Source organism: Aplysia californica, unplaced genomic scaffold (assembly GCF_000002075.1).
Source record: "Aplysia californica isolate F4 #8 unplaced genomic scaffold, AplCal3.0 scaffold00408, whole genome shotgun sequence".
NCBI classification, from domain to species: Eukaryota; Metazoa; Mollusca; class Gastropoda; order Aplysiida; family Aplysiidae; genus Aplysia; species Aplysia californica.
In genome coordinates, this window is record NW_004797678.1 from 363812 (window position 1) to 390441 (window position 26630).

General features: G+C 39.3%; 1 protein-coding gene across 2 annotated transcripts; it reads left to right on the forward strand.

The window, feature by feature from the left end:
* Positions 1-280: 280 nt before the first annotated feature.
* On the forward strand, positions 281-11853 carry LOC101862599 (alpha-1A adrenergic receptor). Of its 2 annotated transcripts, none has more exons than XM_013085804.2 (2): positions 281-295; positions 9899-11853. In XM_013085804.2, exons 1-2 carry the CDS (start codon positions 281-283, stop codon positions 10997-10999), a joined length of 1116 nt encoding a protein of 371 aa, XP_012941258.1. In that variant the 3' UTR covers positions 11000-11853. The 2 variants fall into 2 exon arrangements, with proteins under 2 accessions (XP_012941258.1, XP_005104233.1); XM_005104176.3 differs by lacking the exon at positions 281-295 and adding an exon at positions 8114-8279 and having other exon boundaries at positions 9723-11853.
* Positions 11854-26630: the final 14777 nt, after the last annotated feature.

The window sequence follows — 26630 nt, forward strand, 5'->3', positions numbered from 1 at the left end:
GAACTTTGGATTGGCTTCCTGTTGAGAAAAGGATTGTGTACAAGTTGGCCACCTTATGTTACAAATGTTTGAATGATAATGCACCATCATATTTATCAAATCTGTTAAGACTGTACATTCCAACTCGCAGTTTAAGGTCATCAGCTGACAAAAAGAAATGTATTGTACCATATATGAAACTTAAAACAATGGGTGAAAGGGCATTTTGAATACCCAGGCCCAAGATCTGGAATGCTTTACCAAGTACGTTGAGAGAAATCAAATCTGTTGATTCATTCAAATGTCAGCTGAAGTTGTTTCTGTTTTTAAATTAATAAGATGAATATTTGGAATAATTTCCTTTAGTCAGAACACAACGTTTCATGTTACTGTTGTATGTTGTACTGTATTGTAAAGCGCTCAGAGCCTGTGTACTTTATTCGGGGTTGAGCGCTATATAAATGTCATTTATTATTATTATTATTAAATAGGGCGAGAAATGCGCTGCCATTTTTCAGTACAAAATTAGCAGTAATAGTTCACTTGTTTTTAACATGCCCTCTTGTATTTAACAATAATTTGATGTTTTGCAATAAGCTTTAATATTTTCTTTCGCTCGCTGCGATTTCTGCAAATGAAACACTAATTGCAGCTAGCTCTGTGATACATTCTCTGGATTAAGGATTATTGCACTCCTCTCTCTCTCTCTCTCTCTCTCTCTCTCTCTCTCTCTCTCTCTCTCTCTCTCTCTCTCTCTTTGCTGCACCTCTTATGATTCTGATCAATCGCTCAACTCAACACATACTGTTACATACCCTCAAACACTAATCTAAGGTAAATTATCTGCGATGACCTAAAGTTGTACTTTCAGCTTTTACATCTATATTATTATGCTCTTGAATGGTTGGTTCATCTCCGCCGCCCCCCCTTCTTTTTACGCTACTCAGAGAGAATTACCATATGGAATACATCTTTGTGCATTTAAGAAACAGACATAAAAGCCTGTTCCATGCACACAGGCAACACGAGTTGAGTCTTCTTTAGAACACAAAAGAATGCCTCTCATCCAGGCCACCCGCATTGGTCCGTTGCTCTTTGCGGTATTTTGAAAATGCCCCCCCCCCCAAAAAAAAAGCCGTTAAAACCACGAAAAGGAAACAACAGTTTAGTACGTGTAATATTCACTGACACAGTTTCTTTTGGTGTGTTTGTCTTATTTTTCATGTACTACCGGTGGTGTCGGCAAAGCAAGATCTCACGCTAATCTAAAAGAGTTGATGAGATATTTATGATCAGAGTAGGGAAACTTACACAACACGCAGCAAAGTTTACGATGCGTATCGCATAAACACTAAACATTAAACAGTCTTCTACGTATAGGTAAACCCCATGAATCTGAACAACATTTCGCTTTACGACTATTACCCCTTTGCCCGCATTTAGTTAAGCCCGTACTTAGTTATTGAAAAGATGTTTTTATCCCGTTTCAGATGCTTGCAATAAGAGATAATTAAACGCGTCGGATATTAGTAAACCCCAGAAAGAGTGGCGAATAATTGCGCGTATGACTTTTCTAAAGAAAACAGTGCGTGTAACAGGTGGTCTTTTGGTTCCCTCCATCGCTGCAGATCTCAATCGAATGATTAGTTTGCAGTCGGCTTAACACTCCCACCAGAAGCAGAGAACTGTTCAGGGAAGAACGCAAAGATAGAAAAGGCGAAAAGATATAAGCATTAACAGCTAAGTTTGATCGCTTTTCAGGAAAATCGAAGCATTCTTGACGTTTCAATGTACGAAATATGTTTTAGGGTCATCTTGAGAGGAAAAGAAGAGGTCTATCTCGACAAAGTAAACATGCAATAAACGTGATACGGTAATTTGGATTCGCCTTCACGGAAGCATATTGGGGTTTTTTTCTCGAATATTTTCATTAACGTTAGATATTGACAGTATGACGTGTGAGTGATACGCGCGCGCGTGTGTGTGTGTGTGTGTGTGTGTGTGTGTGTGTGTGTGTGTGTGTGTGTGTGTGTGTGTGTGTATGTGTGTGTGTATGCGTTTGTGTGTTTGTGTGTGTATGTGTGTGTTTGTGTGTGTGTATGTGTGTGTATGTGTTTGTGTGTTTGTGTGTGTTTGTGTGTGTGTCTTTGAATCCAGTTGAATATAAGTCGTACAGATAGATAGATAGATAGATAGATAGATAGATAGATAGATAGATAGATAGATAGATAGATAGATAGATAGGCAGGTAGGTAGATAGGCAGGTATGTAGGTAGGTAGGTAAATAGGTAGGTAGATCGTGTTAGGATTATAGCATGCACTGCCCTTCGTAGGAAAGCTTGCAAATGCTCAACATTATCGGAGGAAGAAAAAAATGGCACTCAGTGTTTCTTGGGGTATCTTTTGATTTCATGATTTATTTCCATCTCTACTGATTTTTGGATCTTTGTGAAGTGAAGTCTCACATTGTGGGGTATTTTGTTGATTTTTTAAAGGCTTTTATTCATCAATGTGTGTGTGTGTGTGTGTGTGTGTGTGTGTGTGTGTGTGTGTTTGTGTATTTGTTTTTACCTCCCCCTCTCCCCAAGGGAGTGGTGAAGACAATTGCTGTAACTAAGTCGGCACCAACATTCGAACCCCAGATGGGGTTATTCTGAGCCAGATGGTAGGGCTTCTGCAGTACTTTTTGTCAGCATGTGCCAAGTTTTAATGTTTTTTGTAGTGTGGACGAGAGATCGAGCTTATATGTCCTCTCATACTGAACACGCAGTTCCACTAATGAAACACACACACACACACACACACACACACACACACACACACACACACACACACACAGAGAGAGAGAGAGAGAGAGAGAGAGAGAGAGAGAGAGAGAGAGAGAGAGAGAGAGTTTTTCGGAGCGGGTGCTTTAGGAAGTGAGACATGTGTTTATTAATGTCCTGTCTTGTTGTGCGTATGCGTGAGTGCACCTAAGCTTTGTATCATAATCTACTTCCATTGTTAACGACCAAGACAAATTTCTCCCTGCGAGGTGATACCCTCCTCCCCTTAAAAAACAAAATTTTTAAAAAGCCAAATACACAACAGCAAAAATAAAGAGAAATATAGTGGTGTCCAAAAGAAACTTGAAAATGTAATCTCTCAATCATCTTGTTAAAGCCTTTCACTACCCACTGATGCCGCATAACAATGTAAAGCTAAATAAATTTGCTTAATCTGGCACGTTAATAATTCATCTATATTAAGAGACGCCAGAAATATGGTCACTCAAAATTGACCTTGATTGGACATAATTTTCTGTCAGTTCATCCCAATGTCACAGAGAATTACAAACATGGGATCTGAATTGGGGGCCAAGTCGCTTTTCTTTAGCTGCTGTTTCATTGGACTTCACATACCTGCAGGATTCATATCGGGGCTTTTCACTGGTGACCACTCCAACGTCGATATGATTTGGTTTTCCGAGAATTGTCTAGTGGCATTGGCCCAATGAGAAAGTGCTTTGCTATACATGAAGACGTCTACTTGAATGACAACATGACGAATATAATGGTAAGGCATGACGTTCCAGCACTTGCACGATGTAGTCCTCTTTATCAAGCCATCCGGTGATTCTCACGAGGGCAGTTTTGTTCATTCCACCCCAGACCACCCAAAACCATAGCAGTTTCGTATCCTCTGTTCCACACTGACAGATGATGGTGTCCAATTTCTAACTAACACAGTCCATGAGTAAAAAATGGTTTCGTATTCTACACGAAACCAATATCCCCTATTAGCAAGAACTAAGTTTAACTAATGGGCACATATGTCCAGGTTTTGCGTGATATTTCGTTTTTTTTTTGGCTTAATGCCTTCTCCCAGCCCTTCTTCACATTATTTCAAAAGCACTAGGTTTAGTTAGTAAGAGAAATTATGAAAAAAACTTTCTAAAAAAACCTCGTATGTTTGTCCCCAAGATATTCTGGAGTGATGAAACCTCGCAACCCTCACCTAGTGCGCCGATACTGCCTTTTCGTGGTTTCATCACTCCCGTTTGAGAAAGTGATGTGCTAATACGAGGTTCTGGATAAGCCTTCTTTATGAATCTGCTGAATTGAAGCACTCATAACAGACATTGTCTGGTGCATTTTATGTATCTGACTGAATAAAGAAATATTACATTCCTTCATTCATCCATTCATTCATTCATTCATTCTTTTATTCATTCACTTTATTTCAGTCAGTTCAGAAATTCAAATATGGTCATAAGTGAAGGACTGACATTATGTAAATCTATTTGAAATCCATTCTTAGGGATGATTAAAGCGTTGGTAAACAAGATGTTTTCATCAAGCACAAACGTAGTTAATACTTAGTTTAAGGCGACAGTCACACCTTGAAATGACAGATGACGGTAGTCTTTACTAAAAACTAGATGACAGATCTGTGCACTCTCCATATGTCGACAGGCCATTCTGTTTATCAAAGAGAGGGTAAGGTTTCACATCATCTCAGATTATGAATCCGCTGTGTAGTCGAATTCTCGAGTTGCGTTTGAGACCAAATAGCACTGAACTAAGCCATGTTCTTGATGGCCCTGAAGTCTTTTGAGGATATTGTGACAAATCAACAAATTCCTGCCTCAACAACACAAGTAATACGGACATTTCCGTATCTGTTTTGAATATCTCCTTCCATCTGTGCTCATCACCTAGATCTCTATATCATACAAGGGCTGGTTTGGAAACCACTGACCAGACCATGTTCCATGAATTGGCCGCTTTTAAGCACAAGGGGCTGTCCCGAAAAATGCCGTTTTGAGAAAATCGAAGGTAAAGTTTTTGGATCCTTATTCAGTTTCTTTAAAAGACAAGGAGAGTTGTTTTTGTCTATAACCAAACAAATATGCACACCAATGAAATGAAACCAAACTTCTCCTATAAGTAGGGCAATTACCACTTTGGAGTAGGTCAAGATTTCTGGAAACTCCGAAATCTGGGTTAGCTCGCTTGTCCTTAAAAGCGACCAATTGACCCGAGGCACCATGTTGCAGTTCTTTCCAGGGCTGTCCCTGATATGTGGAGACAAGGAAGTATCTGAATCATCCTCGACTGGGTTTGCACCATAGAGTAACATCTTTTTAAATCTATAGTGTACATCTATGGTCTGCACCAACACCAGTGTCACCTGGAATCACGCCCCACACCATACTGACGTTTCACCAGGCAGCTGTAAGTCAGATGCCGAATTATTAACTTCGAGATCACCACAACACGATCTGTAGACCATATTCAGGCACCTTAGCCACTTTTCCTGGAGCCTGATCACGAGACACAGCTCATTTGTGATGACAGCATAAATGATGCTCAACTGAGGAAAAGAAGGAGTTTTCAGGAGTGGCAACAAATAAGCGAAAAGCTATCCGTGGATCTGGACAAGATCGGAATACATAATGGTTCAATGAAAAGCCCAACTAAGTTATTAAAACCAAACTGTGATTGCAAGAGCTGAACTCTGAAATGTAAAGAGTTTCTAATTTTGAATTTAGTGTGGTCCCTCTCATGGGATGATTAGTGGACTAAGACCAACCCCAGAGGAGATATTCAGAGACTAACCAGAGAGGGAATACCTTCAATACACCCTTTAAAAAGGTGGCCATATGGAGTCAGTGAGTTAAAAGATTTTCCCTGAATTGAACTGGGATGGGTGAATGATTTGAAAGAAACATTTAGAACCAATTATTATCAAAGCAACTCAGATATCTACAAAATATATGCACAATTCTGAGGAGACCACGTGAGGCGGCCTCTCAACAGACCCGCCCTCGATGAGGCATTCAGGCAGTATGACCTGTCGTTGTTCATGCCAAAGAAAGATATGTGCGACCTTTGCACCGGTCGTGAAGTTGACAATGTGCTGGAGGATGTCTGGAAAGCTCATATCCTAGAAAAGGAGGCAGCGCGCAAAGAAAAGAAACGAGACAAATCTGAAGCTATTAAATGTCTCGCTAGCAATGAAACTAAAAGGGCCGTACTATCAATGGATCTTCAAAATCAGCCTTATATTACAAGCAAAGCTTTAGGCTATTGGATGCTGCAACACGCCAGACTACTTGTTACGTGTGTCATGAAGCAGAAGGGGGACTTATGGCAAATGAGTTCGCTTCATGTCTATTGGATTTCCTGAAGGAAAAGCTGGACTTTCAGAAAACCGTCATCGACAGCGACGACTGTGGTTACCAATACATAAATGCCACTCTAGCCAAAGTTTCTGTCAGCCTGTTTGCAACAACACATTGTAGCACTATTGAACAATATTTGATCAAGGAACACACACAAATGGAAGGTAACGGTGTGCACTCAACTATTGAGAGATCACTTCGAAAAGCACCCATCAAGGTCCTTCGAGACTACCTTCATTTCTTCAGGATGGCAAGAGCAAAACAAGAAACTTTTCAAAACAAATATTTGGATCACACATTCTTCAAGGAATATTTTAAGTGTGGAAGCTACAACAAGTCTTTCAGACCAGGTAGAAAGAAACGGGTGATGCTGTTGTCAAGAGTGTTTGAAGTAAACCCCAGACATGAACATTCAGTTCAAGCTGCACCTCAGTGATGAATGGTCTGACGTACCGAAGGCAGGGTACAGAAACATGAGGTCCATCCTACCACCCCATCTACACAGAACGTTTTAAGTTCCAACACTTCAAGTACAATCACCTACAGGAGCTTAAATCTGTTATTGTCAGTATGGTTCGTCACTTTATGACAATTTACACCTTTAACATTTATGGCTGTTCATTATGATTCATCATCTCTTATGACAACCCTCTGTGGTGCAAACAGAGACCATATTGCAGCAATTTATTATTCATTTGTGCTTTTGAGTAAAATGGAAGTAACCAGATCTAATCTTCTCAAATTATGGTGAAACAAATTGCACTAATCGCAATCCTTTTGAGGATTCAAACACAAATTTTGCAGGTAAAACACATTAATTTGACTTCAGTTGGCCGGGAATCGAACTCCAAACTAATTGCTCTTGAAGAAATATCTTATTGAGTTTGTGGCGTTTCAGTCAACAGACGCATACTGCAAACAAATGAGCAGCAAGAAAACTCGCAACCCTCAAAGTCTGTCCTGATGAAACCTCGCAACCCTCTCGCCGGCTGACTACGAGGTTTCATCACGACAAAAATGTTGTAATGAAACCTCGCATCCCACAGCGTAACCACATAAACTAGAGAAAAGTTATTTTTATACACTAACCACGTTTTTAATGTGTTTTTTATTTATCTGTATCAGCTTTGGTTCATATAGATAATTTTTTTCAAGAGTAAATCAGTTTTTTGTCTCTCCTGTAAAATTTTCCTTTCATCACTCCACCAGCGACATGTCCATTTCACCAATGTTGACCACCAATGTCGATGCACCCCAATACGCGTGCGAACACGATTTTACGTTTCTTTGAATTCGCACAATTTTGCCAAGCCTAATTATTTAAGGTTAGTTTGGAGTGACTATATCTCGGACCTCTCTTAAAATACATGAATTATTTATCTGTGAGGTGACGCAAAATTTATTTACCTTTAAATTGGTATGCTGCATGAGTGAGTAGTACAAGGCTATAACACGGTGATTCGGTGTTTACATTTCAAGTTTCTTTTGGACGCCTCTGTATATGGAAGAATAATAACAAAATACACATTATTGTAATTTTTGACACAAAATGACTTGCTTACGACAAACCCTGGTTTCAGCAAGGTTATTTCTTGCAAGAACTGAAAAGTCAAATATGCCCATCTCTGACCATTATTTTTCCTAGATTGATGAATTACAGATATGGAAGACTACATTAATTGATCTATTTAGGTCTTCCCAAATAATATGGATCTATTATACGAATCTGTGTATCCATTTACGTGTGTAATATAAAAGTCTGGAAACTATTAGTTGACGTCGTTTTTTTCTTGTTAATCTTTCGTGAATTTGTTGTGTTAAAAATTCACCACAAGACATTCTTCGTTACAAATAACCAAGAGCTGCCTAATTATAGTAAGGAATATGTACCCAGCTGACGAAATTTTATACGCTGCAGTCCTTTTCATTTTACCCATTCCTAATCAAAGGGAATTTCCCATGCACCTGTCCTGAAAGCAAGTGACACCGAATTCAACTCATCATGAACGGAATAATGGATTACCAAACACAACCATTCAATGAACCCTTCAAAGAGTTTTAGAGATCTTTAGACCAAAGAGCGTCCAAAAATCGAAGTAATCGGCTTTCAAGATAAACAATTGAAATAAAAACGGTAACCAATCTAGTTAAACATACATCGTGTCCTTTACCGCCATTACCTTCTTCTGTCGACTCTTTAGAATATCGGAAGGAGAGGGTGGTGGGGGTGCAAAAACAATAAAATGCCAACAAAAGGGGAGTGCAGGGGATCTCTCCCCGCTAAAGCCACAAACATAATATTTTTGCAAAATACTGAACCAAACTATTTTTGGTATACCCGCTCAAAATATCCCCTCTTTCGCGTGTTGGTCTGCCGGCCCTCTGCGTAACTCCTTCCAATGAATTAGGGTAATAATGTAGATCTAGATCTAGATTCTAGATGTTTTTTGGCCCCCATCAACACAATTCGGATCAATTAGGTTAAAATGCAAGCTTCAGACCCTGCCTGTCAGGGCCAACCCGGGTTGAGAGGGATACCACATCCCAACAGAAAGGGAGACCGAAATACTCGCAAAAAAATTAATCTCAATCTGAACCGAAGTCTAGTTTCCTGCGAAACACTTACTTGCTACACCCCAAGCGCCAGTTTATATTTCTTATAGAAAATATGTGTTTTTCTTTTTAAAAGAGTGCAAGTTCGCTGGACGCCTTAAGACGGCTCTGTTGTCTAGACTGTCTGTCTCGCTTTCAATGCATAAGCCTACTACCACACAACGACAAAACACTTGACCCTCTGTTTTGATCGATGAGTCGTTGGAAACGAAAATAAGGGAAGCACCACTATATTACGGTGCCTCGTTGGTGCGGCAGGCTGCTCTTATTTTCTTTGCCCACAGCTCACCGACAAAACGATTAGCCAATTATTTTGTCGTAGTGCCGCACTGGGCCATGGACTTGGTTTGCAATATCATTCAAGACCGCGCATTCTCATAGCTATCTGTCGCGGCTCTCTATACTATAAATGAAGGCTATCATAGTTAAGTGAGCGGGGGCTCCCTCCAACCCTTCTTTTTGCCCTTTATTTGGATCCAAATGGAGTCAGGTGGTGCCCTTAGTAATGAACCGGAAATACGTCAGTGGCACGTCTAGAATATTATAAGTTTTTGTATTGATCATGCCCCTAAAGCCCAAAATAGATGTAGGTTTGCCTTCAAGATGACCCATTTGTGTCGAGTAGAACAAACCATTTATTCGCCCCCCACCCCCCGACCCCAACCCTTCCTTATATCCCCCCAACAGTTGCTATTTGTGTGCTGTTTTTAGGCAAGGGCTGTTGTAACAAATAAGCGCTCCAAAAGTATCTCTGAGGGTACTGGAACTGATACTATATATCTGTTAAATGATTAGACAATTTATACTTTTTTCGTTTCTCTTGAAATGGAAACTTCTAAGCAAAAGTCTCTAGCAATAAATTGATAATTTTCTGAAATGTGTCAGTTGTTAAACCGTTACTAAAAATGAACAACCTAGAATTTCTTCCACAGTTGAACCGGACTAATTATGCTTTGGCTTTCAGGTACACACAACATGTTGAGACCAGAGCGTTATTAACATCGGCAACATCTTCAGCGTCCTGAAATAGCTGTTGAACCACAGTCAGCTCTTACAGAAAGCCGTTCAAGGGAACTGAAGCTCATTGTTTTTTTAGGGATGCATTCAATAAATCTCACATCTGCCATAGCAGCAGGTAAGCAGACCAATGAAACCATCTCAAGACAACATAAATTGCTCGATGAAGTCCAACATGCTCTTGATGTCGCTTATGCCAGTAGCATGGCCATCGAATCACCGTTAACTGTGGTAGCCAATCTCTTGTTGTTGATGGCAATAATCTACCGGAGAAAGCTGCATACTACCGACTGCTGCACCATAGCAAGCCTTGCTGTAGCAAACATCTTTATGGGTCTTACAGACATGCCCATGGATGCCATAGTCCGCATTCCAAATCTGGAACCCCTCGTACGTTCAAATCGTCCCACTTGTTTCTTCTGGTGGTTTTCGGGGACATTCGGTTTGTTTAGCTCTCTCAACAGTCTATGTCTATTAAGCATTGAGCGATGCATAGCTATTATTTGGCCATTGCATTACCATAAGTGGCTGACTCTAAAAAGAGTGCTAGGAGTTATTGTCATTGTATGGGTGTTGGAGGGCATGAGAGCGTCCTTGATCTTCTTTGTTGGAAAGTACTTTGAGTCAGCCCCAACACTGAAAGGAAAGTGCAATTATTACTATGGTTTGCCCAAATGGTTTCAAAATGAACTGGGCAATTATAAAGTCTACGTCACGTTTGCCATTAGTATCGTATGTTGCAGCCTGGCAGCTTTCATTGCCTGCAGACAGGTACGACGGTTAGAAAAAACTGTCGGGAGTACGCCTACGCCCGCAGAACGAAGGGCCATGAAGAGGCGAAAGCGGAATGTCGGAATCGCTGCTTTAGTGAATTACATCGTCTTTCTCATGTGGCTCCCAATTCAAGTAGAAAGTTCTGTTAGTCGTGCTTTAGAACTGACCTACCCCCAGGCCCATGTGATTCACACTGTTGGTATAATCGTGCTGAAGACAAGTTTATTAGTAAGCCCTTTGGTGATTGCTTTATGTCGACCAACTATCCGGCAGGCATTCCTTTTTTTCCTGACCACGCCGCCCTGGAAGTGGTCGGAAGTACGTGATCATGAGATCAAGGACACCACGTTTTTGTCGAAAACTTCCTCCGGGGCTCCTGACGTCATGCCAACTACGGAAACGCCAGACAAAGGAACTGGCGAGGACGTCGAGGTGAGAAACACAGAGTAAATAATCTGACCACACCAAGAACTGTTGCCTGAGAATGAAGTCTTGCGACATTTTTGGAAACGTGTAATGTATATGTAACCATTTAATTTATTATGGAAAGTACACTCATCCGAACATAAGGCTATACTTGAGTTGGTCGGATGAGTCACCCATTTTTATGGCTGGAGTATTTAGAACACCATCTAAAACAAAATCATAGTTACTTCCAAAGTAGAAAGATTTATCCTACATTAATTGATTCGTTCCACAAATCATTCATCGTGTCCTCGTCTCCTCAAAATACCACTGCCAATACTGCCATGATCTGACAAAACGCATTTTTCTCAAAATCAAGGTTTCGAGATAATCGCGATTGAGTGTTTTTTGCTAATTAAACAAACAAATATCAATGTTGTTTTTGTTTGACTATCCCACATAAAAATATATATCATTTACCATGACTGTACCAAATTTGATTGAATTTGAGCTAAAGACAAACAAACAAACAAGAAGAATGCGTTTTATCAGATCTTCCCTGTAGAAATGCGTTTTATTTCAACGCATTAATCCCAGAATGATCTGACAAAACGCATTTTTTTTCTGCGTCCCGTTAACTGTGATCCAGTAAAACGCATTTAAATGCGTTTTATCAGATCATCACTAGAGAAGTCGTGTGTTTTGCTTCCAAATTCACTGCTGGTTAAACGTATTTTCTACGGCTGAAAAAAGGGTATTAAAATTTCTTGTTCAGATTCTGTTCTACAGTGTACATACAAACGCTTTTACTGAAGAAGAAGAAGAAGAAGAAGAAGAAGAAGAAGAAGAAGAAGAAGAAGAAGAAGAAGAAGAAGAAGAAGAAGAAGAAGAAGAAGAAGAAGGAGGAGGAGGAGGAGGAGGAGGAGGAGGAGGAGGAGGAGGAGGAGGAGGAGGAGGAGGAGGAGGAGGAGGAAGAGGAGGAGGAGGAGGAGGAGGAGGAGGAGGAGGAGGGGGAGGGGGAGGAAGAGGAGTTTGGGAGGAGTCTGCTCTGTAGGGTCAGTATTCGGTACCGTGGCTGACCAGATAATATAACTTAATAACACGGCACAACTCTAGGCTACCTCACGAGCATCGTCCTCTTGTTGTTGTTTCGTCTTAGTCTTTTTTTACACTTGAGATGTTGTGCAGTAATTTATTGATACTGCTCACACCGGTAATGGAAACGAAAGATTCGGTCACTTTTATCCAGCTATTAATTCTGTTGAGTGAATATTCCCTTCGGGGATTTAAATGCGTATGGAATTCGTTTCTTGACCACCATATTATTGAGAAAACATGTGGTGACTCCTTCAACATGAATGCACAACAACTGTTCAAAGAACTTATGAAAAGGTAAGTTGCAATCATGTTATTTTCATTGCATTTGAGGGAGCTTTGATTAAGTTGTCGTGGCTCCTGTTTTGCCAGTCTTGAGTCGGGAACATTTTAATGGCCTGGAGTGACTGTAGAGGTAATGCTTGTGAAGAAGGCAAATAAGTGACATGTCTTTTTAGTTTATTTTTGACACTTGCACCACAGTTGACGAGTTCCTAAAATATTCGTCTAGGTGTGAGACTGTTGTTAATATTAAATGGACTATTCAGCCAAATCACAAGGACACCTTCACTATTTATTCGTTTTTAAACTCGTGCCTTTCAGGAAAATCGTCCAATAGCATAAAGACGATCACAGCTCTTTCGAAAGTTATGAACCACCCTTGATAAAACATCGGCGTTTGCAAGAAATCCAAAGATCAGCAGCCTCAGCAGCCTCCGCTATAGAGGTTCCAGCTTTCTCTGGTGCTGAGGTGATCACTGGTCCATCAGATCCCCATGTTCATACCCCTGTAAAGAGTGCACGTCGACGCCTTCATTTTGGCGACGATGATTCTGGTGAAAGTGAGCATCTGTCAGAGAGTTCAGGTGTGTCAAATCCATTCGCTGACTGGAGCGAAAACAGAGAGTTCGCTGATGTTGCCATTTGCAACATAAACACCAGTCCATTGTCCCTTGACTCAGCATGAACCAACTTCAACGCCGATGGTGGGAGAGCGCAGGTCTTTGTCTGATCTCCTGTCTGAATTTGACAATGTTCCATCTCCTTTGTCACCGATGCCGCCTTCGCAACAATCATTTGAAGAAAAAAAAGTTATTCTCGAGAATACAACCTTTCATTTCTCAAATTGTCTCTTACCCAAAATGCAGGCGACCCACCATTCTGTGTCTCTGAGGAAAGTCAGCCTGTTGCATCACCAGTGCAACCCATATCAACAAGCCCAACAGACTTTCTGCCATTGTCGCCATCTCAGTACATAATCCCTTTATCACCAGGTCAACTTGACGAAACCTCATCTACTTCAGATTAGCTGTATCAGACTCAACCCCCTCGTCCTCAGATCAGCTGTACCAAACCGCCTTGTCTCCATCGCCCACGATAGCACCCGTTGCATCTGAAAGACGAGAAGTACCACTGTTTACTCTTAAGGAAAAGCACACCATTTTCCTCCATGCAACTGTAGAATGAACTGCATCGTGAAAATCCCTCCACCAAGACGTCAAGTAATTCATGAAGAGTTTTGGAGTCAACCCTAAAATGATCGCCGAAATTGGATTTTTCAACACCGCTAGAAGACTAAAAGTGACTTTTCCAAATTCTCGTTTACGCTCTCAAAAGACTGCGGTAAACAGGTCGTCGTCTGCTCTGTGTTTTTTTCTGCACACCCTCGGATACATCCAATTCCGTATTCAACAGTTTAAAAATCTCAGGTGCTTCTGCAAGTGACTTGTTTGCCCCTAGAGACAAAAGGGTGCACAAACACCTTCCCACGCCTTGACGGGAAGACATTATTGCGCAATAGACTCACACATTGAAGAGTTCCACCCTTCAGTGAGCCACTACAAGCGAGAACATGCACCTGATAGGTGGTATTAGTCATCGGACATAACCATTCGAGAAATGCACTCCTATTTCACAGAGACGTATCGCTCTCTAAAGGTAGGGTACCAATCCTACGGTAGGCGAGTGCAGCTAAAGAATATTAGATTCGCCGATCTTGGAAACGAGATGTGTGAGATATGTCTGACTTTCTCACACCATGAGCTCCAGCCGCCCGCACTGGACACAGACTTGAGACGTGTCAACTGTACACATCCCACAAGAGACGGGTTGCATGAAACCGTAAATACTAAGGCAAAAATAGAGAGAAAGGCCCTGAAGTAGGGTCCGAGATCATTGTATCGGCGGACATGCAAAAGGTCGTTTTGTTGCCTTTCATGCGGGCGTCAAAAGCTGCGTCTTCCGAAACTGCCTTGTAGCTTTCCATGAGACGTTCGCACCCTTAGGACAGCAGGCGAAAAAGAAAAGCCCAAAGCAAGTCAGATCTGGCCTCTGGCATGAGGCAACGTCCGGAAGGTCTGCCTCCGGCGTTACTTCAGCTTTTGTTAAAGCAATTTGTGACTTGGCTGAGGATGCAAAGGACATCATTATATGGGGTGATAATTGTTCAGGCCAAATAAAAATTGGTATTTGTTCACGTCCCTGGCAAGGCTGTTGAATGACAGCAGCAAACCTTTTCTCCACAGGGTCACTTTGAAGTACCTTGTAACGGGTCATACATTCATGTCCTGTCACTCGTTTCATGGTAAGGTTGAGAAGAAGAAGAATATGAGAAGGAAGGGAAGTATTTTCGGTTTTACCGATTTTGTGGCGACAGTGCAGATCGCTGGTGGGGGCCCGACAGTATTACAAATTAACTATTCAGACTTTGTAAATTGGGACAAAAAGGTCACCTCAGAGAAGCATGTAAACATTCCACGTGTCAAACAGATGCCAGCAGTGAGGTTTTTTTTATCTGCGTATCGACCATACGTCAACTGTGATCTGATGAAACGCATTTTTTGTTCTTCCCGGGAAGAAAAAAATGCGTTTTATCAGATCACAGGTGATGTGAACGGTCGATATGCACGAAAAAAAATACGTTTTGTCAGATCATCTCTGAAAAAAATGCGTTTTATCAGATCACATTGGAAATAAATGCGTTTTAACAAATCTAAAAAGCTAATTCATTTAAAAACTAGTCGCAGTTAGGCTTGCATAATTATATCTCAAGTTAGCTCTCGACATGTAGAATTCATTAGTGGAATAAAAAAATTTCCCGCCAAAATGAAAAAATGCTTTTTTGTCAGATCACGGCAGAATAGCGCATCCACGTTACTTTATCCGAGACGTATGGTACGTTGTCATGAACGTGAACAACTGAATGATTACAAATACTACGGCCTGTCACATATTCTACCTGTTAAAAACGTGTGCCGCTTCGTTTTCACATTGATTCCCAAACTTTATTTCTAAATCAAGAAAGTTTCCTATTTAGCTCATTAGGACGAGATCTCTGTATATTAAGATAATTAAAAATCAAGTTTGGTAAGGTCTGAAATGATGTTCCAAAATTATTGGTCAAAGCAAACATTGGCAAATGCCAAAGCGAATATCTAAAAATAGAAAAGGGCATACTACTACTACTACTACTACTACTACTACTACTACTACTACTACTACTACTACTACTACTACTACTACTACTACTACTACTACTACTACTACTACTACTACTACTACTACTACTACTACTACTACTACTATTGCTTGCTTCTGCTGCTGCTGCTGCCACTGCTGCTGCTGCCGCTGCTGCCGCTGCCGCTGCTGCTGTTGCTATTACAATTACTACCACTGCTGCAGTTATCATTATTATGATGTTACTTTCATCAATAAAACGTATATCATTACAGTAAACCTGAGCGACTGGGATACTTTTTTTTGAGCTTCTTGCATTTATATCTTCTTAATATTTTGTTGGTTAAAGTTGGAATTTTTTTGTTCAATTTAAGGGATGGCAGAAAAGGTCTGGGTTGATAGGCTACCTTTTGGGGGAAAATGTTTTAATAATAATAATAATAACAACAATAATAATGTTGTAACCTTCTCCAGGTGTCTGCAAAGATGTTGCTCCTCACCCAGCAGAGGACTTCCCACGTTGTGCCCTTTTGGTTAGCACTGTCAATTGTACAAGGTGAAGTAAAAGTAAGAAGATATATATATATATATATATATATATATATATTTTTTTATATATATATATATATATAAATATATATATATATATATATATATATATATATATATATATATATATATATATATATATATATATATATATATATATATATATATATATTATTGTCACAAAGGTCTTGAACATCTAGCTCTCACTGGCAAAATTAGCGAGGCAGGGTTAGGCCCAGAACAACATACTTAGGGAACCTAAACAAATGGGTAACAGGGAAAGATCGGGGAAACGTAGCTTTTTTGAGAGCACCCGAGCAAAGGAATGAATGGAAAACCACAATCGCCGATGTCTGTCGCAGATCTGGCACTGGATGATGATGATGATGATGATGATGATGATGATATATATATATATATATTTATATATGTACATATATATATATATATATATATATATATATATATATATATATATATATATATAAATATATGTATATATATATATACTTATATATATATATAATATACATATGTTCATAAAGAGTGGTTATAAAAGAATACGTCAAAATCATCACGCGATATTTCAAAAACGAATAACAATAGAAATATCTAGCTCGGACAATTGTGTTGTTTATACCTTCAAGTTTCTGTTTCATGTTTTACAAGTGCCCAATGTGGCCACCACAGGCAGCACGGACTGTATCAAGCCGAATATGAGAATTCCTCCCAAACGCGCCTCAGAATGTCTCAGGCCGCAGTGCTGATTGTAGCTGTTGTTCCATCTTTCATACCCTCTATATTTGCTGGAAGTGCAGTTACGAGCGCCGTAAACCAAAAAAACCCCACAAAACCACCCCCCCCCCAAAAAAAAAAAGTAAAAAATTTAAAAAATTAATAAATAAACCAAAAAAACCCAAAAATCAAACATAAAAAAGAGAAACAAAGAAGAAATAGAACCCTCTTCTTCTTCAATCACAGAATATATATCTTGATTAACTTCTATTTTTAAAAAAAATATATATGTGTGTGTGTGTGTGTGTGTGTGTGTGTATGTGTGTGTGTGTGTGTGTGTGTGTGTGTGTGTAAGTGAGTGTGTGTGTGTGTGTGTGTGTGTGTATAAGTGTGTGTGTGTGTGTATGTGTGTGTGTGTGTGTGAGTGTGTTTGTGTGAGTGTAAAAAGGGGGGGGGGGGGTTAGGTTCCACTTTGTCATTACGTCATAACACAAACATATGCCCTGAGACTTCAAAACATTATAAACCCTTTACAGCTTGTGACGATTGGTCGGGGATTTTTTTCTCTTGGGAGGAGCCATTTTACTCTTTAGTTTGAGCTTGAGTTCGAGCTTACTTTTGTTTTTTGGGAGAGTGTCTCGTTTGCTGTTTGGTTGTGTGTGTTTGTTTTTTTTGCTCTGTGTGTGTATTTGTGCGCGCGTGCGCGCGTGTGTGTATGTGTGTATGTGGGTGTGTATGTGTGTATGTGAGTGTATTTGTGCGTGTGTATGTGTGTATTTGAGTGTATGTGTGTATGTGTGTATGTGTGTATGTGTGTATAGGTGTGTATGTATGTATATGTGTGTATGCGTGTGTATTTGTGTTTGTATGTGTGTATGTGTGTGTATTTGTGTGTGTATATGTGCCTGTGTGTGTATGTGTGTGTATATGAGTATGTGTGTGTATGTGTGTGTATGCATGTGTGTATGTGTATGTGTGTGTGTGTGTGTGTGTGTGTGTGTGTGTATGTGTGTATGTATATGTTTGAGCACCCTGGCTGCACATGACACTGTAAAATTAGTCGAATCTGTCATAGGTTCTAAGTAGTTATGCAAATAGAAGTTGTATTTGTTTTATACTAAAACTAGTACCGGTATAAGTTTTATAAATAGCCAGTTGCTGGTACCTTTAAACAGAAAGTGATACAAGAAAAACTTGGTTGGCTAAATGAATTCATTTTGCTAATGAGGGTGTGTCTATGTAGTTGTGGGACAAGGAGAAAGGGCGAGGGATGGGGTAGGGCAAAAGGGGCGGGGGGGGGGGGGGGACTAGTCCTACAGTCTGTCTTTGATAAAATATACTTAATTATGATAATAATGATAATAATTGCATTTATATAGCGCATATCCATGCTCTAGGCTCTAAGCGCTTTGCAACTATCATTACCCCAGCGGACCCTCTGAGAACACTGGATTTTTGTTTAGGTTTAGTTCTGCAAAAGTTTTACGGTGCTCGCAACGGCATGAGATCATAATATGAGCCTGTAGTTGTGTTTTCTCAGCCAAAATCCCCCCTCCCCCCCAAAAAAGCCGTCTTTTACCCAAGGTCCTTATTCTATCCTATTCAGTTAAAGCGAAATTTGTTAGTGTTTCTGACCTCCAAGAATGGTTTTCTGATGCTCGTTAATAACTTAAATTATTGCAGGATGTTCGTTCAACGACCTCATTTACCCTCTCTGAGCCAATTTTTCTCTTTCTGTGCCATTTGCCGAAGCATCAGCGCTTCTCTATACACTAGGGTTCTCAAATAATAGACAAAGGGTGATTCACGGGTGATGTGGAGTATTTTGCTTCTTCTTTACCTCAAAATCAATCGTTTCTAACTCTTCCTCTCTTTTGTTTGATACTCTTCTGACACCTCTGATCCTCGGAACTTGTATTTGTATGACCTAATTGTTGCGTTGCAAATGCCTTGGCATACATCACAGCTCACCAATGACACTTTTTAGTCGCAAGACCTGTTACAAGAAATTAATTTTATTGTGAATACTTTTTTTGCACTAAAGGTTCCTAAAACGTGCGTTCAATCTTAGATTGAACAATGTCGGACTTGCTTTTAAAAACAATATTGCCCCAGCTATAAACCTCTTAAAATCAGTCGAAACCACCCTCTTGGATTTTTAATGAGTATTTATTAAGGCATTTTTTAAAACACAACGTTAAGCAAACAGGTGTTTACAAAAATATGGATCAGTTAAGACAGATTGATACAAGTCCTTGTGCAAAAGCTGGAGAGTCCATGTTCTAGGGTTGAGAAAATATTTGACAATAGCTTGTGCCACGAATTTCTGACCATATAGTGGACCATCGTGCATTTCATACACTTTTCGTGACGTCGGTAGTATAATGGCTACTGATCTTGTAAGCCTGAGATTGTGGGTTCGGGGTTCGAGCCTCAGCTTGGTCCCATGCTGTGACCTTTGAAAGGGCACCTTACACGAATTTTCTATTTGGCTCGGTTCCTTAGGAGATGGGGACCTCTAAAATAATTCAATAATGTTGATAAGGGCGTTAAACCTACACCGTTTCATATTCTTTTAAAACACAGATTTTGAACTACCAGTCATAAATTAAACAAACAAACAAACTAACTAACTAACAAAGAAAACAAAAGCAAAACAAAACCCGGAAAATAAGAGCTGTCCCGCTAAATCCGAGTCTCAATTGTTCCAGTTGTTGTAAACGGATTCTACAGTATATATTCATTCTTTTTTACTTCACGTTTAACGTATTTTGAGTTCCAAGTATTGTCATTTAGGCAAAACAATCATTGTTTTATATAGATCTAATTTACATCTATACTATACCAAACTTCCTCTTGTCTTTGTATGTTTGTTACTGACCCTGGTGTTGCAAAAAGGAAGCAACCATGTCCTGGTCATGCTTTTGGCCGTGGTTGTGGAACATGGCCGCGCTGATGGTAACGAAACGGTTGCGCTTAGGGAACATTGCCTCGGTATTATACTTCAGGTGAGAGGAAAAAACGACCTCTCTGAACTGTAAATTTTAATGCATTTTCCCCCTTAGCCATTCAGGAGACTTGGAATGGCCACACTGTGACTGTTATAACCAGTCAAAACATTTTTTTAAAACTGTAACCATGGTCTCACAATTAAAGGAAGTTCACTCACGGCCGAGGTTGGCATCTCTACTCTATTTCATTTTTATTTAGCATTTCTTTGTACAGTTGAACCTGTATAAGACGGTCACCCATTGTTCTTTTGTTGCATCTTTTGTGCAAGGGTGAGAATAAAACGAAATGTGTCAGACAAGGAGGACCGAGTGCTATGGTGAAACAAACACATGGGTCGCCACCACTCGGAGAACGAACAACGCTTCTGTCACAAGTTCATGTTGATGCCCATTGTTACTTTGTATACAGACTGGGTAAACAGTGGCCACTCATCTCACTGACGATTTGTGTTTGAGTTCTGGGCAGGGCTTATGGGTTAAGAGGGATAACACGCTTACTTCACCAGAGGCTGAAAATTTGTTTTTACCTATTGGTCAACAGCAGGAGGGTCTTATACGGGGTGCCCACCACGGCTGGTTCGGGCCGATTGCCCGACTCGATCGCCTGAAACTGATAACAAACACGTTTGTTTTTGAGGCGATCGAGTCGGGCGATCGGCAATCGACCGATCCCAGCCGTAGTGGGCACCCCGTATTACGCAACATGATCAGTTGGAGGGACTACCTAACAACAATAACAACAGGTTATTGGATTATGACTGCTCGTCCACAACGCCATTGGCCAAAGCCTGATTTATGACCAAATGTAATGGCGTCATGAAGATGGCCGTCTAAGACAGGTGTTATTGCTTGGTGTGATAGGGGTTGTGTGTTAAAATATGGAGGTCGTGGCAGCGTTGGGCAGGTGCCCGTTTTACACATTTAAATTATATAGAAAAAACGCCAGGGGGGGGAAACGAAAAGGGGGCATTTGGACAAGTGGCAGTCTTATAGAGGTCGCCGTCAGGACAGGTTCGACTGTACTTTCTTTGGTGCAATCATGCGAAACCCCCTTTTGAACACATGACAATTGGAAGTTTCCAAAATACAAGTATGGTGCACAAGCAGAGAGCCATCTATCTAGACATAATAGAAAAAAATCGCCTTCCTTTTGTTTAAACTATGGCGACGTGTTACGAGTCACACTATAGTGTTGGCGCTCATATTACCATAAAACCTCTACAAAAAACATTATAGTGCGGTCAAAAATTCGTGGCCCAACTTATCCTCAAATATCTCTATAACGGGTGAATCAATATCACTATTATCGCCCATACTTTGCACAGCAGTTTGTCTGAACTTGTCTTAACTTAATCATATTTTCCCACGACAGTTGAGGCTAAATTAAAAAACTTTCCTTCATTAAGTTATATAAAACTAGTTGAGCCCCCTTTCGATGAAAGGAATGATCTGTGTATTAACATCAACTGAAAGTCATTGACCTGCTATATTTACACTCAACTAGAATGGAGCAATAAATCTTGAGAGATTAGTTCTAGATTTGTACTCTCAAAACAAAATGCGCCTCTCGAAATATTACTTCCAGTACTTCCGCTGTGAAGGACAGAGCTACACAGATTTGTTCCGTTTCGCAGTGGAATAATCACAAAGGCCAAAGAAGGACGGGAACTTTTGTCTAATGCTTTTTTCTAAGTTCAGGAAATGAATAAATAAAAAATCAGCGAAACGTCATAGGGACGTATCTGTCTTTTTGCAGGTACTTGCCAACTTTCAACTCTGTAGCTGTCGTAGTTTTATGGGAAAAGTGACAAATGTGTTTCCAAGTTGCCAAATATATAATAAATGTATGGATTGATTCTCTTTCCGCTTTCGTAGTTTTACACTCCAGAATTTGACAATGACAATGACAATGACAATCTTTATTCATCTCGCAGGGAGAAATTTGTCTTGCTTGTTAACAATGGCAGTAGACGTTACAAAGATTATGTGCACTCACACAAACGCACAATAAGACAGGACAGTAGTAAACACACGTCTCACGTGCTGGCACAACCCGCTTATATTTCAAAGGTGTGGAAACAGTGTGCACGGCTAGTGAACGGAAACCTCACTTGTTTACAATGGCGTTTTAGAAGACGGACTTTCTCAAGATTAGATCTAAACGAAACCAATGAAAAACTGAAAATTAAACTACAGTGACTTCAGGCTCCTCAATAAAACTGTGCACCCTTTAAAGGATACCGATCCACCATTAATTTTGTCAAATTCGAAAATTAAGTGGTTCGGAAGTTTTAGGCGGCCAAAGTGACGAACTTTCACAAATATAATATATAGAGATACTATAAATCTTCTTCACGCGGAAAAAGGAATTGTTCACAGCACTTCCCGCTTCTAACATACATTCCGTATACGCATATGGGTTACGTCACAGCTCACCAATAATACTTTTAAGTGGCAAAACTATTTACAAGAAATTAATTCTATAGTGAACACTTTTTGCAATAAAAGTTCTCAAAACCTTTCGTTCAATAAAGATTATTTCGAGATTAGAAAAAAAAGACGTACTTGCTTTTAAAAGTGATATTTCCCAACTGTAAACCTTTTAAAATCAGTAGAAATCATCCACTATAAGTGCGGTCAAACATTCGTGGGGCAACTTATCCTCAAATATCTTTTTAACGGTTGAATCAGTGTTGACCATACTTTGCAACGCAGTTTGTATCAATTTGTCTTAATTTAATCATAGTTTTCCCACCAAAATTGAGGCTAGATTTTAAAAAACAACAACTTTTCTTCATTCATTTACATAAAATACTACAAATCTCCTTCTCTCGGAAAATGGAATTGTTCATTGCAATTTCCGCTTCTCACACACATTTTGCTTACGCATATGGTTTACGTCACAGCTCACCAATGACACTTTTTAGTGGCAAAATTAGGCACAAGAAATACATTTTATAGTGAACACTTTTTTGCACTAAAAGTTTTCAAAACATGTATTCAATAAAGATAATCTTGCAATTAGAAAAAAAAATGACAGACTTGCTTTTAAAAACGATATTGTCCCACCTGTAAACCTTTTATAATCAGTAGAAACCACCCACTAGGATTTTTTTATTAGTATTTAATAAAGTATTTATTATTATTATTATTAAGGAATTTTCTAGAATAGAGCCAACAGGTTACAAAGATATGGATCTGTTAAGACAAATTGATGCAAGTCACTGTGCAAAAGCTTGAGAGTTTATGCTCGATAGTTGAGGAGATATTTGACAATAGGTTTCACCCCGAATTTTTGACAGCACTATAGATTTTTTATTAGTATTTATAAGGGAATTTTCTAGAATAGAGCTAACAGGTCTTCACAAAAATATTGATCTGTTCAGACAAATTGATATGTCACTGGAGAGTTTATCTTCGATAGTTGATGAAATATTTGACAATAAGTTGGGCCACGAATTTTTTACTATGCTTATTATAGTGCTGTCAAAATTTCGTAGCACAACTTATCCTCAAATATCTCTTAAACGGGTGAATTATTGTCATCCATACTTTGCACAGAAGTTTGTATTAATTTGTCTTAACGAAATCATATGTTCCCACTACAATTGGGGCAAGATAAAAACTGCTTTCTTTGGAAATTTATATAAAATACTTGAAATCTCCATCAAACGTAAAATGGGATTTTTTAAATACGAATATGGATTACGTCACAGCTCACCAATGATAATATTTTGGTGGCAAAGCTCGTTACAAGAAATGAATTTTATAGTGAACACTTTTTTGCACTGGCATGCGTTCAATAAGCATAATTTCCTGATTAGAAATACATGACGGATTTATCATAAGCAATATTCCCCTAACTGTACACACTGAAAGAGTTTTTAAAAGATCACCCATACTTTGCACAGCAGGTTGTACTGATTTGCCTTATCTGAATCATCCGCAGCAACTGAGGCTATATTGTATTTTTTATAATATGTAGCCTATATGTAGTGGAGTATTATATATATATATATATATATATATATATATATATATATATATATATATATATATATATATATATATATATTTATATATATAGTTGATCACTTCCTGGAAACCTCCCATGACACCTGCATCGTGAAACATTATTTGCTTAGCCTATTATTTATATCTTATGCGACCAATCACCGGCCTTCTTTCAGACCAAAACACACGTTGTTAGCACGCACACATGTATTAGCATGTGTCGGGGTCGGACGGACGTTGTGGATGGGATTATAGATGTCACATTCACATGTCTGCATTTGAACGAATCAGCCCATTTGCAAAGTGTGTGTTTCGTAGAGCTCAGTGGTTTTCCTGAAATTGTTCAGCATTTCTTCGGTATGGCATCAAAGAAATAAAAATACTTCTTATTTGAAACCAAACTACTTTTGAATGAGAAAGTCGGATGAACTGTACATTAATTGCTTGATGTCTGTAATTATATACACAAAAACCTCATATTTGCTATAACAAACACCCGGATTCAATGAACTTGAAAGGCAGGCCCGATGACTCCGTTGAAAACGAGTACCACTGTCTACACACACACACACACACACACACACACACACACACACACACACACACACACTCACACACTCACACACACACACATACACACACACACACTCACACACACACACAAACTGTGTGTGTGTGTGTGTGTGTGTGTGTGTGTGTGCACTGCTCACGCATTTGGCCGACGTCACTGCTCATCAATGACACTTTTATTTGCAATACTTTTGCCACGCATAAATGCCATCTCTTGATAAATGACAAAGTGAACTTATTAAGAATATCTGCTCCTACTTTATAGTCTAAGGAGCAACATGATAGTGAGGGTGAATTGTAGACATGCGACAGGAAGGTGCCTTGGTTAGATGCCGTAGTTCCTGACGTTATCGTGTTATATACCAGGCAGGATGTGCGATTTTTCAACCAGCCTTCACAGATTTTCACAAATAGCTCTCAAAATATTAATATACAGTGACGCCCAAAAGAAACTTGAAAATGAAATCACCCAATCATCGTGTTAAAGCCTTGCACTACCAATTCATGCAGCGCACCAATTTAAATCTAAATAAATTCTGCATAATCTGAAACATGATTATTTCATCTATGTCAAAAGACGTCCTAAAAATGGTCTCTCAAAATTTGACTGCAAAAAAAAGGCTTGGCAAAATATTGTGCATCAACGTTAATGGAATTTGTATGTATTGAATATCAAATGAAAAAAGAATAATATTGTCTCTGCAATAAAAAGTATCTTCTGGTGATATTTTCAAACAGATTAGAAAACAGAGTAGTCACAATCACCATGCAAAACTAAGACTTAACATAAAATGTGATCTTTAGTATGATTTTGGTTTTATTTAGGAGCTATTGGTTTCATGTAGAGCACGAACCCTTTTTTTGCACTTGGACTGTGTTAGTTAAAATGTTGATATAAGCATCTGTCAGTGAGGAACAGAGGGCACGAAACTGCCATAGTTTTGTGTGGTCTGGGATGGAATGAACAAAACTGCCCTCGTGTAAATCACGGGGTGGCTTGGTTTAATGGACGACAACGCGCGAGTGTTGGGACGTCATGTTTTATCTTTATTTTTGTTATAGTGTCATTCAAGTCGGCATCTCCATGCTTGGCAAAGCACTTTCTCACAGGACCAATACCACTAGTGATCACCAGTAAATAGCCCCAATATGAATCCTTCAGGTATGTGAAGTCTCATAAACAGCAGCTGAAGGAAATCGTTTTTGCTTCCAATTCAGACACTTTGCTTGCATCTCTCTGTGACATTTGGGATGAAATGACAGATAATTATGTCCAAAACTTGACAAAGTGTTCCTGCCTTACCAAAAAACAACAACCCAACAACCATGGCTTCTAAGCAAAATAACAATGAGCACATGTAATGTTAAGTCCAAGTTTTACGTGGTATTTGTGATTGCTTTGTTTTTCATTTTGTTTGAAACTATCAATACAACATATTGTGTATTGAAGAGATAAAAATTCTCCGTTCATTGGATATGCAATGTGTGTCCATTTCTATTATCTATTTGTGGTGGCTGAATTTTGCTATTCAAAAGGTTTTTTAATGGCTGCATCAATCGACATGCGGTTTTCAACAAAAGATCTTTAAAATATTCTCCCGATCATGACACCCTTCGTTTTGTTTTTTCAGTTTTGAGACAGTTTTGCTGCAAAAAGCTAAATTTCTTTATTCCGCCGATCGCTTTTGTAGGCCGACGCTTCTGCCTCTGTAATTTTAGAAAATCCGCTAAGTCTGTATATTTCAAGTCTTACTTCCGTTCGATACTATCGCGCATTGTTGCGCAATACTGAGCACTATTTTAAGTGTGCAACTCGTATAGATCTGGTTTCATGTTTTCTTTTTTACCAATGACGTTCAGTAGATGTTAATGCTCATATCATTCCTTTCATCGAAAGGGAGCCCAGCCAGTGATCAATATTTATGTTCCTTAATATACGTACAATTTTGCCAAGCCTGATTTTTTAAGGTCAGTTTTGAGTGACCATTTCTCGTGTCTCTTAACATAGATGATTTATTGATATGTCAGATGATGCAAAATTTATTAAGCTTTGAATTTATATGCTGCTTGGGTGAGTAGTGTAAGGCTTTAGCATGGTGGTTGGGTGATTACATTTTCAAGTTTCTTTTGGACACCACTAAATAACTTTAAGTAAGGACAGCGCAACCCACTCCCGTTCAGTAGCGTTTATACTTTTGCCAGTGCGTTTTAGTTTTTAAATTAATATTTTTAAAAAGTAGATCTAG